The sequence below is a fragment of the Leptidea sinapis genome, chromosome 11 (genome assembly GCF_905404315.1).
Source record: "Leptidea sinapis chromosome 11, ilLepSina1.1, whole genome shotgun sequence".
Classification (NCBI taxonomy): Eukaryota; Metazoa; Arthropoda; class Insecta; order Lepidoptera; family Pieridae; genus Leptidea; species Leptidea sinapis.
Genome location: NC_066275.1, coordinates 2,025,365 through 2,046,081, shown reverse-complemented (window position 1 = coordinate 2,046,081; position 20,717 = coordinate 2,025,365). Strand labels below are relative to the sequence as shown.

Genomic DNA, 20,717 nt, shown 5'->3' with positions numbered 1-20,717 from the left:
GCATTCTGATTAAAAATTGTCATCAAAATATAATAAGATAACTCCAAGTACTCTGGTAAACTACTGCTACTTATTTGTAAATCTTAGTCATCCTAACATATACAAAGCAGTAAGTCAAATCCAGACTCGGAAACAAACGGGATCGAACCTGGACGTCTAGCTCACTAGGCAGGATCACTAACCACTGGGCTATATGGGTTGTCAATGTACCCTTTGTGTGAACGGCCCAATAAAAGATTTTCTCAAAAAGATAAGTCTTTTCTAGGATTAGGATGACAAACGAGTGTAAGGTTCATCGACGGTAAGTCATCAACATCTCCCCTTATCTCTCCCCTGATCTCCATTTCTTAGTTCCCTGTAAGTGAAGGAAAGTTTCTTGCAACCCGTCACAATTATTTTTCAAGCTCAAGTGCTTATATCTCACCTTTATTTCAGCAACAGTTTCGAACAACATAAATTTCAACGTTAATTTATTTCATATTTTCAACATGCTCATTCAGTAAACTTTGATTTTAATTTCATAATTTCATGTTATATAAATACATTAACAAGTGTTAAATCCGACTATCAAATTTACAATCTAATAAGCCCTTATGCCAGTTTATGGTAATATTATACAATAATATAATTAACAACACTAATGATAAATTTTATGTTTTAATGAAGTTATACAATTTCAGTTTATTTATTAAATAATTAATATCGCATTGCAAACTACTGATTAATTATTTTACCATTAATTTAGTTTTTGATAAAGTAGTGTTTGTATTCTACATTATCTTATATCTTTAGACGAGCAATTCTTGTATATATAATATAATCTGAATTTCGGAAACGGCTCCAACGATTTTAATTAAATTAAGTATACAGATAGTTTCGGGGGCGAGACATCGATCTAGCTAGGTTTCAATTTTAAAAAATGTAGTTTTATCCGTGTTTTAATGAGAAACAACCACAATAACATTAGAATACAAGGTAATTTTCGCCACTAAATACAAGACTATAATAGCTCAGATAGGACATTGGGTGATCCGGAAAGCAGAAGACCCCGGTTCGAATCCAGATATCCTATTAGTTTTGTGTTCATTCCTCAAAATCCGAGCAAGTCTCGGTCGTCCAGATATTATAATATTAAAGTTTCCATTGATCCTTGGAATCTTGCAATCAAATCAATATCAATTTATTTATCACTTCAAATAAATTACACTTATGAATAACAAAAGTTCTCAGTTGGACGTCTTGCTTGTCTAGTCTCTTTGTCTAATAATAAAAAAAAAACAACTTACCTGTAATAACACCACCCACACTTGACACTACTATTGTTGAAACCAAAGCCAGGAATTGATAGAGTCCTTGTTCTCCTGCTGTTCTACCACTGCCATCCTGCAAGCACCAAATTTTAGTATTCACTAAATATTATAACTAATATTTGCTCTTATTTAAAAGACGTTTAAACAATTTCTGAGATTAGCATTCAAAAAACAGGTAAAAAGACAAAAATTTTAAGAACTACACCCAGTATAATTCTATCCAGTCACCGAAAGTAACTTTCACGGACATGACAGATGGACAAGCCAGACCATATTCTAGGGAAGGAAACCCGCCATACGACGCCGCCACAATGAATATTATACAATATGGTAAAGTTACTACGCAATACGCGTAATTGAAATAAAAAGTAGTAAAAAAAATTAAAAACCAAGATTTTTATAGAAAACTGAACTTTAAAATAGAAAATTTATATTGAAATTTAAAATTAGCATCAATTCCTGCCTTATTTTACTAATGATAGATAATATTATATAAATTTACAAAAATCTTATTTTGCTAATTCAAAAATGTAATAATTTTATCAAATTAATGTAACGAAGCTTGAACGAAATCTGGCCGTTTAAAGTGAGTCCAAATCGCGCCCAAATGAGTCAGTTACAAACAAACACACATACAGGTGAAGCTAATAAAAAGCGTGCAAAAACGATGCTCCAGCTATACGATTAATAAAGTTAGGTGCGCCATTGTGGAATTTGCTCATGACGTCATGAAGAGCAAAACAGCGGTAGGAAGTTTGTAAAATAATTTGTGTAGCACCAGTCTTATAAGATACAAATGATATAAGCATAATATCATAAATTATTATCTCACCGCAGCTATTGCTTCGAAGATTCCATGTAAATCGGTGCCGTAAACTTGCAATGTTGCTGAAGCGGCAACGCCGGCACTTAATATTCCCGAGAAAACTGCGGGCATACCGTGAAGATTGTTCACTCCACACGTATCTCTGATTCCAATCTTTTCTAAGGCTGGCTGCAAATAAAAAAGAATATTCTTAAATTTCTTTTATAATTCTTCGTGGCCCTTTAAGATTCAAATCGGTTGATTACCGAGCGACTTTTGCGTGAGAATTTTGAGCGCGAAATTGTATCTATGCGTCTTATTTTATGTATAGCAAAAGAATGCTTATAGTTAGGATAATTTCAATTAATGTTTCTGAAAGCTATCAAAACAAGCTATAAGACTATTGTGTTTTATTTTAGTTTTACACACACGACACAAAGTTGAAAAACAGTTTTATTTACAGTTATATATTAACAGTTATATTATTATATATTTGAGGATTCAGGGTTTTGTAAATGGCTCGAGTCCTTAGAATCAGTACCTTGCGGAGATAAAGAGGTAAGGAACCCTATTTAAACTTCATGAAAACCGGCAACGATAATGTGATTTTTCCGACCTTGTCATAAAGAGAAAGAAAATCTCTAATTCTACATCTTCCTATTCCTTAACACAAGACCACTCCTTAAAATATGACCCATTTAAACCGTTGCCTGGCTGTTTATGCGACAACATCTATAGCAAGATGCACATCCTCAAGTTAGCAATTTAATGACTGCCCAAGTGTCACGTACACTCGTCACACGTAGATCCCCACAATGGGAGCGACAGGCCAATATCAAACTCATCCAGTTAGTATACAGACACGTGTTCTATTCATAAGACGTCACTAAGAGGACGCGATGAGTCGGCCTAAACTTGATACGACCGTCTACAAATATTGCTTCAAACTACTTAATGAAAGATAGGAAACGATATTCATAGTACGGAACTCTGCATAGAGATCTATTGATCGCTATATACTATAGAACTTTATGGTCTTTTCGTATAGGTATGAAGTTGAATTTTAAATCAAATTATCTTCTATAGTCTCTTGAACTGGACTAGGTTCCACACCAAAAGAAAAGGATATATTATAGTCAAGACCACTTTTAGTGATTGGATTGATTTATTCAAAGCTTAGATCCGTTTTCCAGAATATGCCTCAATCATTCGTAATCAATGATCAAGTATGTTTTGTATCCTCTTTGCACAGGTATGAAGATAGTGTTAAAAACACTTAATAAAGTTTAAATATAAAATAAAAGCTTAACTTGTTAAAACTTAACTTGCGTTTGTTTCAAAATGAATCGTTATTGTTAGTTTTGAATATTGGGTCAAATTCCATCCCTTTGAATATTCAAAATTGTTCAAATTTTATCAACTTATTATTTGTACTTGCGTGAAGGAGTAGGCAATGTTCAAGTTACAAATAATAATTATTGAGGTTTTAAAATACCACTTTACTCTTTGAACAAAACCTCTCAACAACGTGAATATAAAAACTCTTACCGTAACATACGTGTATCCCAGCACGCTGATAATGCCGGAGCCAATACCAATAGCAATGGCGCCACCAGGACCAATGAACATGTTGCACACAGAACCCACGGCCACTCCACCCGCCAATGTCGAGTTCTGAATATGCACCATGTCAAACTTCCCTTTTTCTTTGCAAAATGCTGCCGACCACGCGAACGTGGTAACCTGGTTATAAATAGTACTATTACAAATAAAATCGCAATATTTTATACGCACGATTCGATGATCCAGAAATCCTCGAATCGTGCGTATAAAAATGAACCCACAAGTTTTCCGATATTTCTACACAGATACAAGTGATGATGAATATGTGGCTAGCGTCATTAACGAGTGGTAGATAGTTGGTACATCGAAATGCCCTCATTCCGATTATTTAGGCGCATCCTACCACTCTATTTTTATCTCCAACTCATAAAAAACCCGGTAATACGTAGTAATAATAATAATACAATGCTCAATGGGATCCATTCAATGATGGACTTCCCCAGTTTCTGAAATACTAAGGTGCGCGGAGAGCATTGAAATTGTGTAATTAATTCAATTATTCCTATTAATATTCCTTTATTGTTTGTAATTTTTCTTTTTAGTGTTTCGTCTAATTAGTGTTAGTGGCACTGCCGTGCTAATTGGATAACAAATAAATAAATTGTACCGAAATAACATATTTATGTATTATCAATTTACCGAACCGATTTAGGTGGTATTTTCATTCTTTCATTTTCAATAACACAACAGAAGGAATTCCAGCCTCCAGATATTTGGAAACTATCTTAAGTAGTAAAAGAGATATAATAGATGTTTGAATGATAGTAAATCTACCGTTATTATGATATAATGGTACTTAAAGCCATATTAGTCTTGGAAGTCTTAATTGATTATTTAATTTAACAACACATGGCGTAAGCGTAAAATATTGTGTATTTTCCTCCAATACAATATGTCTCGTTAGAGATTATAAGACAAATGAGCGAAAGAGTTCCTTAGTGGTAAGTGATTATACTCCTCACATGCTCCCTTGCACCACCAATGGAATCTGGGTGTGTACGGCTTTTGGAAAGTGTAAAGCTAAGTCGTTAGCTTTACAACTATAACTAACAAACGTTATATTCAAAGTAATACAAAGGAAATAAATTAAAAAAATAAAATATAATAAGTCACAAACATAGTTCGACATAGTGTGTTATTTTATTTTCAGTTGCTTCAACGATAACTCAATATTTTAATACTATTGCATGTTGCATATTGCATGGCAGGAAGTGAACGTAACGGACTTTAAAAGAGCTGAAGATTGGCCCCGCACCTTCTTTAGCCCAGATCAGAACCCCTTGCACTACAAATTATGCTGAGGTGTGAAAAAAATGGTCTGCTCTTAATTTAAAATCATCAACATCATTATTTTATCCTGAAGTCGTCCACTGCTGGACAAAGGCCTCCTCCAAAGATCGTCATGACGATCAGTCCTGCACTGCCATGAGGGCAGTTAACAACGCCAACGTATTCTGGCGATCTTGACCAGATCGTCGGTCCATCATGCGGGGGACCTACCAACACTAGGTCTCGCAGAACGTGGTCAGACCCAACGGCCATTCCGTCGAGCTATGGGCCCTGCCCACTACCACTTTAGTTTCGCATATTACTATTATTTCACTATTCAAATAGCAATTTTATTTTACTTTTAGTTGTCTTATCAACAATTACTTAAAATATTAGTTTAATTAATTAGTCCTGTAGCGGGTCTACTCGGTTTAATAAGATTAGAACTATACGCACAGTAGCTGCAGCCAAAGAAAGGTAAGTGTTGATGACAGCCCTTTGATACGCCATGTTGGAATTCGTGAGCGCAGAATTAAATGATGGCCAGTAGATCCACAGGAAAATGGAGCCTGCAATAGTATGAACACGTCAGCATGAATTCCTTTGAGGCTCGTCCGCAGTTTTTAGTTGAACAATGTTGAGCTTGGCCGAACTTTATGCTTGAGCAATTGAGTAATTGAATTCCAAATAACGTTTTTACAAAGAAAGCGGACAACGGTTTTAAGCTTGTTTTGCGCAGATCTTTTTATTTTGATGATTGAAGTAGAAAACATGTGTTTTAAATACACAACGGAATAGTAACCATTTTGTTTTATGTTCCGTTCATATATTGCAGTATTTCTATTATTAAAATTCATTGTCATATTAAATTAATGAAGGCTTAGAAAATGCAACATAAGGTTGCTCACAAATCTAAGCACCTTCAGGTTCTCCATGATTTTATCTATTAAATTCTGTCTATGCTTAAAAATAAATATTATTTTTATAAATTGAATGGACATCTTTTCACAATCAAGTGGACGGTGATCACTAACCACCACCAGTGGGAGGCTCCTTTGCACAGGAAGCCGGCTAGATTATGGGTACCACAACGGCGCCTATTCTTGCCGTGAAGCAGAAATTTTTATTTATTTATTTATTACACTTTTTTCACACCAACTAAATTACTAACATACATAATTACATCATATGGTGCAAATGGCGGCCTTATCACTATATAGTGATCATTTCCAGGCAACCATTTGTAATACAATAAAAGAGAGACAGTACACTAAAAGGGTATAAGAAAAGTGTCAAAAATATGTTATGTGTAAATGTGTGTTTCGGTCTGATAGACGCCGTAGCTAGTGAAATTACTGCGCAAATGAGACTTAATATCTTATATCTCAAGGTGACGAGCACAATTGTAGTGCCACACAATTTTTGGATTTTCAAGAATCCTAAACGGAACTGCATTGTAATGTGTAGGGCGTATCAATTACGATCAGCTGAAGGCCCTGCTCGTCTCATCCCTTATTTTCATAAAAAAAAACAGATAACCGCCTACGTGATCACCTAGACTCATACTCTTTTGCAACATCAGAGGCATCTACAGTTATGTGTCAGCCTTTAAGGTAGGTGCCCACTTGCTCTTTTAATACCCATAGAGTATGGATATAGAAATAACGTGCAATTTTATAATACTTGGAAGGAAGTTCCTTGTAAACTGTACTGTGGAACATAGTGTTGTAAATTCGACGGTAAAGATCAGGTAAAACAGCTCATTGCAATACCCCATAAAATGCAGTAGAAGACACAAGATGATGGGATGAAACCTCGCAACACTAAGTGAGGCAACAGTTTATAGAGTAGTAGGTCTTCAGCAATTCGGGCAATCCTGCTCTATGCACCCGCGTAAATTGTTCTTCGTTACAATCTTATAACAGAAATTGTGAACACCATCCTTGTTTTGTCAACCATGTAAAATTTTGACGATTTCTTAATAAATACTGTGATCAATTTACCAGGTGGCTTACCTAGATATCAACAAAGCGTTGGCAAAATTGGACACACTTACTACCATAATTTTTTTGGTCATTTTAATATCTTAATAGACATTATTACGCTCGTGTGTTTTTTTCTTTTTCGTTTTATTAGAGCGCTAATTGTCACAGTATTGGGACTTCAACAGGTTATTATTTATTATATTTTGCTGTTCATGAATTATAGCAATTCATTAGCAAGCCGAAAATAAAAAAAAAGTCAAATGCAACTAAATTAAACGACCACTCATTGTTTAAAAATTATATTATTTATTACAACTGGCTAACAATGCGGGTTGTTTCTATTCTTTAATTTTTTTTCTAGTCGCAAAATAAATTATGTACATAATTATTAGAGCCATTATTATTAGTATCCTTTTAAACTTGGTTAGGATAAAGGATCAATAATCAAATATGATATCGTCATTGGTCCTTGAAATGTAGACGCATGAAATTCGGAAGGATTGAGTATGATAAAAATTAGGTTGTAATATTCGAAAATAAATTTATAAGTCAAGCTAAAAAGAATTCAATTCTTTTTAGCTTCACGTCAGCTGCTGCGAACTATAGGCGCCGCCCGACCGTCACGCGACATGCAACACACAGACGAAAAAGTTTAAGACGATGTAATAAAAGTTTCACTTTAATAAATCTCGTGTAAAAATCAGAAGTAATATCTACAAGTCAAATATTTTTTATTTACCAATCATCGCAGTGACGTCAGAGACGTAACTTGCTCCATTCAAATTAACGGTCGGTGCACCTTCGCTCGGAACAGTTTTCTTCTTAAAATTGAGTGCCAGACTAGCACCCAGACCAAAGTATGCACCAAACGCGTGGATAGCTATCGAACCACCAACATCAGCAGCCTGCAGAATACAGATAGGCTTATTTTATTTAAATAAAATACTTTTTATAATGTTAAAACTTAGATAAAATTTTTTTTGCGATATTTATTATTGACCGAAAATCATTGATCACAATTCAGTCATATTTGAATGCAATAAAGGTGGTCAAAGATCCATGGAAACTATTTGGTCTTAGAATTTTGCAACGAGACAAATGAAAGAAAGGAAAGGAGGTAAAAGAAAGAAAAAAATAGTAAACGCTTAAGTGATCCACAACTTGATGGAAAGTGGAAATAACCCCATATCACCCATAGACAATCATAACATCAGGAGTCAAGAGTTGAATTGCCAGTATTTAAAATGATTGGAATTACTACTACGGAAGATGTTCTGACCATCTGCAAAGTATCCTCACCTTATTGAGTACAAAAAGCTTTGTAGCCAAGTATGCCCAAACAGGCAGTGGCCTAGCGTCAGTGTTTTAAAATCAAGGAGACATAAAAGACCTTTTTAAATTTTTCCCGAATTTGTTAGCAGTAAACACACAAAACTGTGTCTTTTCAGGCTTAAGCTGGACTTAATTTAGACTTAGATTCCAATAAAGTTTGTTCAGCTTCTCTCCGCTGATACGCAGATAATTATCTGCGCTGTTTTTTACATAGCAATGCGTTAATTACTTGCAGTATACGATGTGCAAATGAAATAGAATAGGGAATAATTCGCAACCTTGTGAAAGACCTGCGTTAATGTGTATCGCACTGGCGATAACAACCATGATGCACTGATCATATTAATGTAAATGAACCCAACTAATTGGATTATGCTGAGCAAATACGCCTCAATTTAAAACAGGGATATTAAATTATAATCAGTATCCCGAAATAGATCTGTCAGAAGTGTTACGCGCTTAGCTACAAATTCATCAAGGATTTACAACTGTCAATAATATTAATTAAACTCAATTAATACATACCTTAAATATATGTTCGACAAGCCAGAAATTGAAGCAACCAACGACTGTTTCAATGATTGCGATGAAGAGCAGCTGTAGACCGCTCGCGTATCCGAGCAATGCGCCGAAAGTAATTAAAACTGTTGCAGACATTATGTCCGCCTCTGAAATCATAATATTGATTATTTTCGTTGCCATTACAAATTCACGCAAATTCAATAACTTGCCTGTGAGACTGAGAATTAAAACAATATTTCTTTTAATTTTGCTCAACCCCAATTTTTTTAAGTTTTTGTTATTTTTTTCACAATTAATTATTAATAACATGTGACGAGTGTAGTACACCGTAAAACCCGAATGGGTTTATGTTTGTACTGAAATTTAAATATAATTGTAGAATACTTTTTTGTGTGTTAAATAAATATAAAAAAATAAAATAAATTAACTATGTCTTCCATGTGCTATCAAAATGTGTAAAAGTAATGAAAAAAGCAATGAAAAAAATCTCGCTTAATAAGTGTAAGAACAAAACTTTTGGCGAAACAGAGACACTCAAACATAATTTTAGAAACTGATTTCCTAGTATTTGTAGTAAAAGACCATTACTTCGAAGTCATGACAAACAAATTTTTAATAATACGTAAGCATTTACAGTGTGAATTGTTGTTATATAATAAAATTATTGAAAAGTTGAGGAGCAAATATTGGATTTAGACGGATAGCAGTGTAATGCTGTATAGCAAATTTTAAGTGTTTCTCGTTATATCTATGTTATAATGCGCCTCTAAAATTATATTTGTAAAGAAATAATTATATTTGTTTTGAGAACTTTACTATGTTATAAAAATGCAGATTTCTTCTACTTTATTAGTTGATATAAGGTACGTATTACAAAACTAAAATAGCGAATTATGTGGAAATCATTCAGTCTAAGACATCGCAAAGCATATACGTTCAAAATTGCTATTACAGAACATTTTCACATACCACAGATCTAGTGTGATTAGTAGAGGCTTTGAATTCAATAGGGAATTTAAAACCATGGACCTTGCACTATATACTATAGGAAACATAAAATTTTAACTGTTATTATGAAACCAAATCCACACTAAGTGATCCAATATGATGTGAGCCATCACTCTGCGGATGCCATAAACATACTTATCATGTAAATGATACTTAAACGAGAGCTCCCCGTGTTCATGCCAAGAATTTATCAAAGTCACGCGTTTCCCCCTCAAGCATTAAGCTGGGGAATTCCTTAGATTCTAATGAAAATTTCACATTTTATGGGAATATTTTAATGTTCATGCATCAGGGTTTTGTTGGGCATATAAGATATAACTCTATATGTCACAGAATTGATAAAAATAGCTCACCAAAATCTAATTTAGATTATAAATCTATAAAATATTGGATTGGTTCAAAACTTAAGTATTAATAATAGTACTTTAACTTGCTCTTCAAATAAAAATAATTAGAATCATTAGTTTAAAACCACAAATTACATAAAACAAGATTTGGTATAACAAGTTGGTGATGACCCTTCAATCACTACAACTCCAACTCCTTAGACTGTACAACTTTGCTACTACTTGATATTTTGATAGAGAGGGATAATCTGTTTTTTTATGGGATAGGAGGACAAACGAGTGTGCGGGTCACCAGATGTTAAGTGATCATCGTCGTCTACATTTTATTTCAACACCAGAGGTATCATAGGAGCGTTGTCGGCCTACAATAACAGTAATATTATTAAAAGAGCGCTAATAGGATACTGGGAGAGCTTATTATGCCGTGTCTTCACTCTAAGCGCGCTATGTTTCCACGAAGCGGTAGAAGTGATTAAAAGTGGCATCAAAATTAATTCTCAAGGAATTACTTTTAAGATTTGTGAATAATTTTTCCATTGATTATTCGATGAAAAATTCCAGATTCCAGCGTCTTCAGGGAATACCTTAGTATTAACCTTAACCTTAGTTGATAAATTGCCATAGTCGTCTGTAATTATTTTAGCTCAAACTTATAGTTCTAAGGTGGTATTTGGAATAGATATGCCCTCTGGCAAAATTTAGTTTAAGGATTACAAGGAGAACATATTCTGATACTTGTGTACAGTATTTGAAAGCATATATGTTGTTAGTATATACATATATTATGAATTATTATTATTATTATCTTAAACCAATATAAATTGATTTACGCAAATACTGATACCCATAACACAAGTTAGATCTTATCATGGGTATCAGAATTTCAATTCAACACTGTATTTTATTTAAGATAAGTTAATTTTTAAGACGTACATATATATTTAAGTGTTGTGAACCTCTGTTTTTGTGAAATAAAGTTTATTATTATTATTATTAAATATTAAGTATTAACAACCTATTCATAATTGTTAATTACTCTTATTTAAGTATTTAAAGAGTATTTAATATTATTAAAATTTCAATCAACGTTAATCACAAAAAAATTTAATTATTGCAGCACCGCCGATATTCTGTTCACACCCTTTAACCTGTGAAACAGTATTAATTACTCTCCGTTGCGGGGAATCAATGCAACAATTATTCAAAATCTAGCCGTTTCATAGCCCACAATTGGGCAGTACGCTCAATGGTTATTAAATGGTTACACAGTACGAAATTATTTTGTCATTGCCACGGGCTAAATGACACGGCATTCATAGGTGTTTTGTAATATTGAGAGTAATTTGTTATTTTTTCTTAAAGTGATACCTAACCCTCACTTCTGGGATTAATTACACAAATTAAATTTAAAACAAAATTTATGAACGATGCGGGACTTGAACCCGCGACCTCTCTCTCTCCATTGGGCGCTCTTTCCACTGAGCCAATCGTTCGAGTGACGTATTCATTCAGTGACGTTCAACTTCCAGGTTGTGGTTTCGAACGCGAGTTCGGGTTCGAGTCCCGCATCGTTCATATATTATGTTTTCAAATTTAATTTCTATTATTTAGAGTATTTTACAAGTGATGGATTAATTGGAAATATCATTTTAGACTTCAACACTACCGAGGCCTTTGTCTAGCAGTCGACGCCTTCCGGCTGAAATTATGATGATGGTGACACTACCAAAGTTAAAAGGAACCCAAAAACCATTATTTCGGTGTCCATCTACCATCTCTCAATATTCTTTATTTCGCGATTTCGTGGAAAAATAAAGTTGAAATACTTGAAATACAAAACATAATATGTTGCAAAAGTCTATAGAATTATTATTGAAAAACTATAGAATCAATGAGTTTTCATTGGAAATGGAGCAAGCATAACTAGAACGTTGAATGAAAAATAAAAAAAAAACGCAATTTTAAAAATTCAACAAGGACTTCAATCGAGCCACTCTCCTAAACTATAAGGATTGACTTAGGACATGTCCTGTATGGCGAGATTGGACACCAAGCTCCAGGTCTTCTTTGTCAATACACGAAAGAGCGTGTACCTTAATATCTCCCGATAACTGTTTGATTCCTTATAGTAATCGGAGAATCACTTTTAACAGCAAGATGCCATCCCGTCAATTTATGGTCTTTTACAGTGGATGTATTTAGCGGTTTACCCTTTCTTTTTTCGAGAAATATGGGCCAATTTGCAATTTGATTTTAATCAATACAGCATTAATCCTTATCCAGTCGAGTACTTTAAAGACATTGTTCATTTGATATAGATCAATATGGTTCCTTACAGAATGCAATTTACATGAATATTTTTGAAAATATAACAAATTTAAAATTCAGGGACTTAGCGGTTGCGGCGGTACCGGCCGGGAAAGCATTAGAATGAGTATCATCAAGTTGTAGTCTACGAAACTTAAAGTATTATCGTCATTTATTGTTGAGATATAAATAACGGGATCACTCGGAAATTACACATATTTATTTACTTTTGACTGAACAAAGTCTATCCGGGCAGCTACTTATAATACAAAATATCATACCAAGCAAGTGCTTCTTTGTTATCTCAATAGTATTGTTCTTCATGGAATAGAAGGACTGATTGAGGAGTGCCCATTGCACCACAAGCGCGGCCAGGAACCAGTTGAATCCCAACGCGCTGTAGCAGTACTTCTTCAGGAAGGTCATTAAGAAACCGAAGCCGATGAAGATCATGACGTGAGTGTCTTCATAGCCTGAAAGCCAAATAAAGATAATTATGACTGCATTCTGAAGACCCTATGTATTTTATATAGAAATCCCAGACGATATATAAATTATCCTTATATGTACGTGATTGGTACAGTATCCTTACCCAAATAATGAATTCAAGCTCTAAAGGCTGATGCATCCAATATAGGATTATTTATATTTATACAGTTTATTCTTTATAAAAGCGAATATAGAAGAACCCACGATCTCGCAGAAGAGGTGAGTACCAGCTATTCCCTTTACTCCAATGATTCCTGTTCTGTTCAACTGAGTACCCTTTTTATTAATACACTCTCAATTCCCTGGCGCTACCAATTACTTTTCATAAAATATTAGGTATTTTAAACGCTATTTGTTCTGTATATTATAGCCCTTGTAAAATACTCTATTGATTGAAAAGAATTTACGAACTTTATCCGAACATAATATGGAAGATTCAGTAATTTATAAGAAATATTTATAGTGAAGATTCAAACGCACTAAAGTTAAGCCCAATTGAATAAAATTTATTTGACTATGACTTTAAATCAGATAATACCAGACACCCAAATCAGAATCAAACCATATGATAAACAGATCAATCGCTTAGTAGAGAATATCTGACTAACAAAAGAGTAAACACAATTTTAATTGTTTCCAGCGGAAGTTGTAACAAAGGCTTAAAATGAAATATAGCTACAGCAGTGCTTATCAAGACAATGTTTTTAATGTCATTTGGAAAACATCCAGACCTTGCAACAAAACGAGAAATAGACGCAACCGGCTTTTTCCAACAATTAACTTTTGCTACGGGTAATATTATAACAGCAAGCTGAAAATATGCTGGGAATTTAAAGCTCGTAATATGAAGCTAACATTCAAGTTGTTAGTACTTTATTTAGCAACAGTCTTCTTACTACGCAGAGGTTGTGCACACAATTTTGTGTTTATTTAAATTTTTGTTGTTCATTTTATCAAATAATGTTTAATACATAGTTGCAGAATATCTTGTAATGAATAATTTCTGTCGTTTAAATTTGTACGGATTTCCAACGGTTGGTGACATTGCTTCTTATCTTTCTTACTTTTAACCAACTTCAAAAAAAGTAGGAGGTTTTCTGCTCAATTCGTCGGTATGGTTTTTTTTATGTTTGTAACCTCAGAACTTTCGACTAGGTGAACCGATTTTGATAATACTTTTTTTATTTGAAAGCTGGTGCTTCCCATGTAGGTACACTGTATTTTGGTCTAGACCTGATCTTGGTGCCCATGAAAAAACCATAAAAGTCTTATATTTGCTAGAAGAATGTGCGCGACAAATGGACGAATAACTCAATATTGCGCCAACCGATTTCGATATTTTTTATATTGGAAAGGATATACTTCAAATGTAAAGATATTTTTATACAATCCAATTAATTATTCTAATTCTAGTTACGATTATTATTATCTTTGGAGTCAAAGTATTTTTTGTTGCATCACTTTGCATATAATGTAATTGAAATGATTTGTAAGTTGCATTAAAAATAAGAACTTATATTACCTAATCTGTTTTGAAAAGAGCGACCTTAGAGTAAGATACTCTCGCTCGTTCTTCGCTAAGGAAATCAGCCTTCCGAATGAGCTGTATGAAAAAAATTACATATTTCAAGTGTAATATGATTTATCTATGAAATAAAATATTTTTGATTTGATTTGATTTGCACATAAAAATCCATTGATTCCATTCCAAATGGATCCAAAAGTTAGCGATTATACTTTTTTATTATTTTCGGAAAACTTACAGCTTAGGCTTAGGCTATTGTCTAATAAGTAATTAGTTAATTATCTTTTGAAAGCTAAACAAGTGTTCACTAATAATAATACTATTAAAATTTAAAATTAAAAACAAAAGAAAGAATAAAAGTACCCGGGCCACAGAAGCACTAGACAGATAAGTAAACAATAGATAAGAACGTTTGCCGATAAATGTCACTTTAAGGCATTCCTATGGCCTCCACTGCATCCGCCCGACTTCGCTGGAAAAACTTTCGAGCTACCAACATAATAGAGGCTTTTAGTCGGTATGGGGCGGGCCCGAAATATGGACCCCTTATCAGGGCCTATATACGTAAATTTATTTTACACCTCTTGAAACAAAAACCTACTACTAAACTACCTACTGTACTATCTACGCGTCTCAATAAAGCCATTTGTAACCCAACCGCTGGTCATATTGGCCAACGGATCAGCCTAGCTATTTTGGCAGTATTCTTCGTTCACTTCCTCACAGGAATTGATAGTTGTTACAATTGTATATAAAATGATAAGCACTGGTTTAAATCAAGTATCCGTTTTTTGGTTGGTTCGGAGATGGTTTCCTTGTTCAAATAAATATTTTAAGTAAGGTACATATTATTTGTAGATGATTTCTTGTACGTATTAGTACGTAAATAATATTCTTGAAGCCGATTTTGACTTTTTATAGATATTAGTAATTGTATGTAAGTATACAATTTAATGTTGTTTTTATTATATTTATTTTGTACATTTTGTAACATATGGCGTAGAATTAGATAATGCATTGATGTCAATCCTTTGCTGTTTTTACAATGTATATTCTTTGTTCATATTTTATATAAATAAAAATAAAACATATAAATATATGTGCATACATCTATAACTCGGCATATAATATCATAGTCATCATACAGATCTGCATCTACCGGAATTCCTGCGAAGGTAAGGATCGCTAAGGACGAAGGTCAGGGTCTCTAGGGTCGAAGCTAAGTAGCTTATAGTTCATTGCTTAGAGTTATTAACCAAGATATCTATCTCGATCTCAATTAATATCGTACACCAGTCTTTCATTTTGTAAAGTTGCTCAAATTTGAAATATTACTGAAATAAATAGTAGTTAAAAAAAAAAAAACTAAAAAACACGATTTTTATAGAAAACGGAACTAAAAAATAGAAAATTTATTTTGAAATTTAATTTCAATTAATGCGTTAAAGACGATAGATGGAAATTATATAAATTAACAAACATCTTAATATGCAAATTGAAATTTATTATCAAATTAATGTATTGTCATCGGTCCTCGATAAATCTACGAAGTTTGAACGAAATCTGGCCGTTAAGAGTGGGTCAAAATCGCGCCCAAATGAGTCGGTTACAAACAAACATACATACAGGTGAAGCTAATAAAAAGCGTGTAAAAACAATTAGACAGGATACATTATATATATTTATTATACATCATAAGATACATAATAGCTTTAAGGGTAAATGTATACACTTCTACAATAAAGTCCCAGCCACTGTTCAGGCATTATCTATAAATTAATTTAAATGTTTTATAAAAAAATGGCTCTGTCGTAAATCCTATTACTCCACTGCTGAATATTGTGATTATTTTATAGCGATAGAAATGACTGTACAATATTGTATATTTTTATTGAAAATAGCGCAAAAAAAGAATGCTGGGAGAGTTTCTTGCGCCGCTTCTTCTCTCTCAGAGCGCCATTTGTTTCCGAAGCGGTAGTAGTATCTAGTAGTATAAGAAATGACATCAAAAAGAATTCTAAAGGAATCAATTTTGAGAAAATAAATGCCTTTTATGCCTTTTATAAACAGCACTCAGTAGATTTATAAAAATATTAAATGAAAAATTGCGAATGAAATCGTATAACGCCAGTAAATGGGCCTCCGGAGTGTTATAAAAAAATATTTTCACGTGAAAACATTGCGCTCTCCCGCACATGAGTGTTTTCGTTTGATTACCGCGAATCATATTGATGAACAAATCAACAACATAATTTATTGTGGTCCATTTTGGTATGGAAATATATTTTTGGACGGATATTTTTAATATTATTCTGAGCTTCGTAGTAATATGAATATGACAATTATTGATAGTTAAGGCAAAAACACGTAATGAAAGCAAGAATATTTTTTGTGGAGTTGATGATTAACTAATATAACTGAATTGTACTTCTAAAAATTTCTAGCGCTCTACAAAGCGCAGGTCCGGCCACACATGGAGTATTGCTGTCATCTCTAGTCTGGCGCAACCCAGTATCAGCTCGATCCATTTGACTGCGTGCAACGCAGAGCAGCTCGAATTGTCGGGGACCCAGTGCTCTGTGAACGGCTGGACCACTTGGCGTTGCGTAGAGACGTCGCTTCATTGTGTGTCTTCTACCGCATTTATCACGGGGAGTGTTCCGAAGAGCTGTTTAACCTGATTCCTGCCGCCGATTTCCTCCTTCGCATGACACGCCACAAGTTAGGATATCATCCCCACCATCTGGATGTGTGGCGGTCCTCTACAGTGCGGTTTTCAAGGAGCTTTCTTCCACGAACTACAAAGCTGTGGAACGAGCTTCCTTGTGCGGTGTTTCCGGGACGATACGACATGGGTACCTTCAAAACAAGCGCGAACACCTTCCTTAAAGGCCGGCAACGCTCTTGTGATTCCTCTGGTGTTGCAAGAGAACGTGGGCGGCGGTGATCACTTAACATCAGGTGACTCGTACGCTCGTTTGTCCTCCTATTCCATAAAAAAAATCTAAATTACTTTATAAATACTAGCGGACCCTACACGTCTTTAATTCGAAAAAATAAATACTATCTAGTAAGGATAATCTCTGAAACTACTGAAATGATTTAAATACATCTGTTATAATATATAGAAGGCCATATTTTTTATATTAACCCGAAAAATCAAAAGACTTTTTCGTGGTAGTCGGACTTAAAAAGTAAGTGAGAAAAAACGGTTGAATACTAAAAATTGTTTATATGGCAAAACATGGTTTGCCGGGTCGGCTTGTATCGTAATAAATTCCAACTTTGTTTTTGTTGATAAACTTTACGTCAATAATGACACACGTTACATAAATTCGCACAAATGATATATATGTCATAGAATAAAAAATAAGGTGTTCGCGCTTGTTTTAAAGTATTAGATAGATCTTCTTCTTTTAAAAAAGTGTGTATGTACTTATGTATGCACGCAAGAAGTTATACTTCTTTAGCCTAACGAAGCAAAAATCATTAAAATGATTCGTTCCTCGTGCCATTCTACGTTTTTAGAAAGAACAATCTTGCAAAGATGGCTGTGACAATTAATTATTAAATAATGAATACGGCTGTATGGGCTTGAACCCTTTGCCTATCCTAACAATGGACGAAGAAACCAAAAAAATAACGAATGACGCAAACGTAAGAAAATTTTAGGAACCAACTTCAACCTGTTACTTTTGTATTACAGTGATGCGCGCGCATCTTAAAATTTCACTCTCATAATTATTTCATAACGCGCCTAAAGAAATATCACTTCAAAAATCACAGAACCATTATATTATGTACCTAATCGAATCAAAATGTTATATTAAACAGAAGAAAAGGAATAATTTCTGCACACCTGGTTATATCCATTACTAACCGTAAACTTAATAATAATGCAATACTAATAAGTGATATAGCATCAAGTTTGGCTCAGTAATTTGTTTAAGCAATTACGCATAACATTCGTGTAAGTTTGTGTACAATTAATTCTCAAATCAGAGCATGTTAAATTAACTAAACTGGTGGAGTTTGCAGAAACAATTAGGTACCGATCACGTTCAGCTAACTTTACTATTGATACACCACAGTTCACGCTGGGGTAGGCTTTATAGATATAATATTGTTATCGTAGATATATAGATATAGGTTTATTAAATTAGGTACAGTTAAAAACGAATATTGTCACTACCTATACAATTACTCAGCCAAAGGCAGCTTTGACATATTCAATTTTTTACGAACGATAAGGTTTGGCACAAAAACTATTAACGTTCACTCTTAGGAGCATGTTCTTTGTGCAGAATAAGTTTGTCCGTCAAACAATCTATTTTTTTATTATTTGAAAAAAAAAAATCGAGGAAAGTAAAGCAAATTTTTATTCACAGACACAATCCTTACTACTAATATTATATATTTGTTACTTCTTGAATGATATTACTTAATTACTTTATGAATTTTACAATAATGTAATGTAATAACTTACACATTAGAATAACACATAAGCTATAATAATTTATAAAAATATAGTATGAATTATCCAAAATATAATGATAAGTCTCAAGAAGTAGCAATCAACAGTATGAAAATAAACTGCAATCTGCGAGATATTCCTGTTTGCGACGCACAAGCACGTAGGAGTTACAAAAATACATAATCATTATAATGACGTATAATGAAAGTGTTTATCACACTATTTTGAAAATTCTGTTACCACATTTTGTGTGTGTCATTTATTTATACTGAATAAATATCTTATTATATATATTTCTTTTGTGCGTCTGTTGTAACTGAACTCCTCCTAAACGGCTGGACCGATTTTAATGAAACTTTCTGTGTGCCTTCAAGTGGCTTCGAGAATGGTTTAGATTCACAATTGAACTACCTCCTAAACGGCTGGACCGATTTTGATGATTTTTTTTGTGTGTTCCAGTGATTTTGAGATTGGTTTAGATTCTCAATTCCGTCCATATAATATGACTCTCCTGCTCATGTGTATGTTAGTGAACTCCTCCTAACGGCTGGACCGATTTTTCAAATTTAAGACGTGTGTACAGGACAACGTCTGTCGGGTCCACTAGTATCATGTATATAAAAAATGGAGAGACTTTTTCATGGTAGTCGGATTTGTAAAGTACGTCGGAGAAAAAGCAGTCAAACCCTTAAAATATTTTAATTAAATTTATATATGGCAAAATAACGTATGCCGGGTCAGCTAGTAACACATATTAAATTAGATTAGATAAATCTAATTACAGTAGGTATGTAGTAAACAAAATAAAAGTGACATTCATGACGGTAAGTCAATAAATCTTATACTATAATAGCACGTCGCTGCAAATTGCTCTAGTAAATATAACGCTATATTGATATAGGAATTATTATGGAGGAATATTAAAAGGCAAGTCACGACTTTATTTGCAAAGGCAGTGCCTTATAGTAGAGCATTATAAGAGCCATTAGGACGAAATTAAAACTTATGAATACTTCATTTGTATACATTCCAGAATTATTCGATTAATTAGAGTGTATCTTTCTAAAGATTCTGTTTTAAGTATTCCTTAAAAATGTAAATATTTTATTAAACATGTTTGGAATACTTTTGAACTTGAATTACATCTTTATTTTTCATAAAATATATTCTAGTCAAACCCAGCCACGCTTCACTGTGACTCCTATTTAAATAGAAGATTATCAATTTTGTTTATAGGATTACTAGATTTTTCACTATATATCTTATATCTTTAAACGAGCAATTCTTGTATATAAATATATATTTCGGAGGTGATAAATCGGTTTAGCTAGGTTTCAATTTTAAAAAATTGTAGTTTCATTCTTGTATTGATGACAAACTGCTACAATAACATTAGAATACAAAGTATATTTTCGGCACCAAGATTATAATCAGGTGGGACATCGGGCGGTCCGGAAACCATAAGAATGCAGATGTCTCCAGTCTTTATTACCCATTTTTATTAAAGTTTTGTACCTTCTTAAAAAACTAAGCAAGGCTCAGTCATCCAGGTACTTAATTAATAAAACATGCACGCATATGAGTACAATGTTGTGTAAAACGAACGGTTGAGAATCTTAGGATTCTCTTTATTTGTAACGAAGAACATTAAATCTTTATAAATAAGTTTGGGGAGCGCTCGCCCTTAGTTGAGAACAGTACTCCAGGTGAGGCCGAATTTG

The 20,717-nt window shown here is 33.5% G+C and overlaps 1 protein-coding gene across 1 annotated transcript in view; it reads right to left on the bottom strand.

The window, feature by feature from the left end:
- LOC126966724 (ammonium transporter Rh type B-B) overlaps positions 1-20,717 on the bottom strand; it is a 58,786-nt gene that overhangs the window by 7,951 nt on the left and 30,118 nt on the right. The window contains exons 4-10 of the mRNA XM_050810989.1: positions 12,790-12,981; positions 8,850-8,992; positions 7,732-7,897; positions 5,464-5,576; positions 3,664-3,858; positions 2,143-2,304; positions 1,287-1,383 (exon numbers count right to left, since the gene is read on the bottom strand). Of these exons, the coding sequence (XP_050666946.1) occupies positions 1,287-1,383; positions 2,143-2,304; positions 3,664-3,858; positions 5,464-5,576; positions 7,732-7,897; positions 8,850-8,992; positions 12,790-12,981 (1,068 nt within the window). The remainder of the gene's footprint in view (positions 1-1,286; positions 1,384-2,142; positions 2,305-3,663; positions 3,859-5,463; positions 5,577-7,731; positions 7,898-8,849; positions 8,993-12,789; positions 12,982-20,717) is intronic.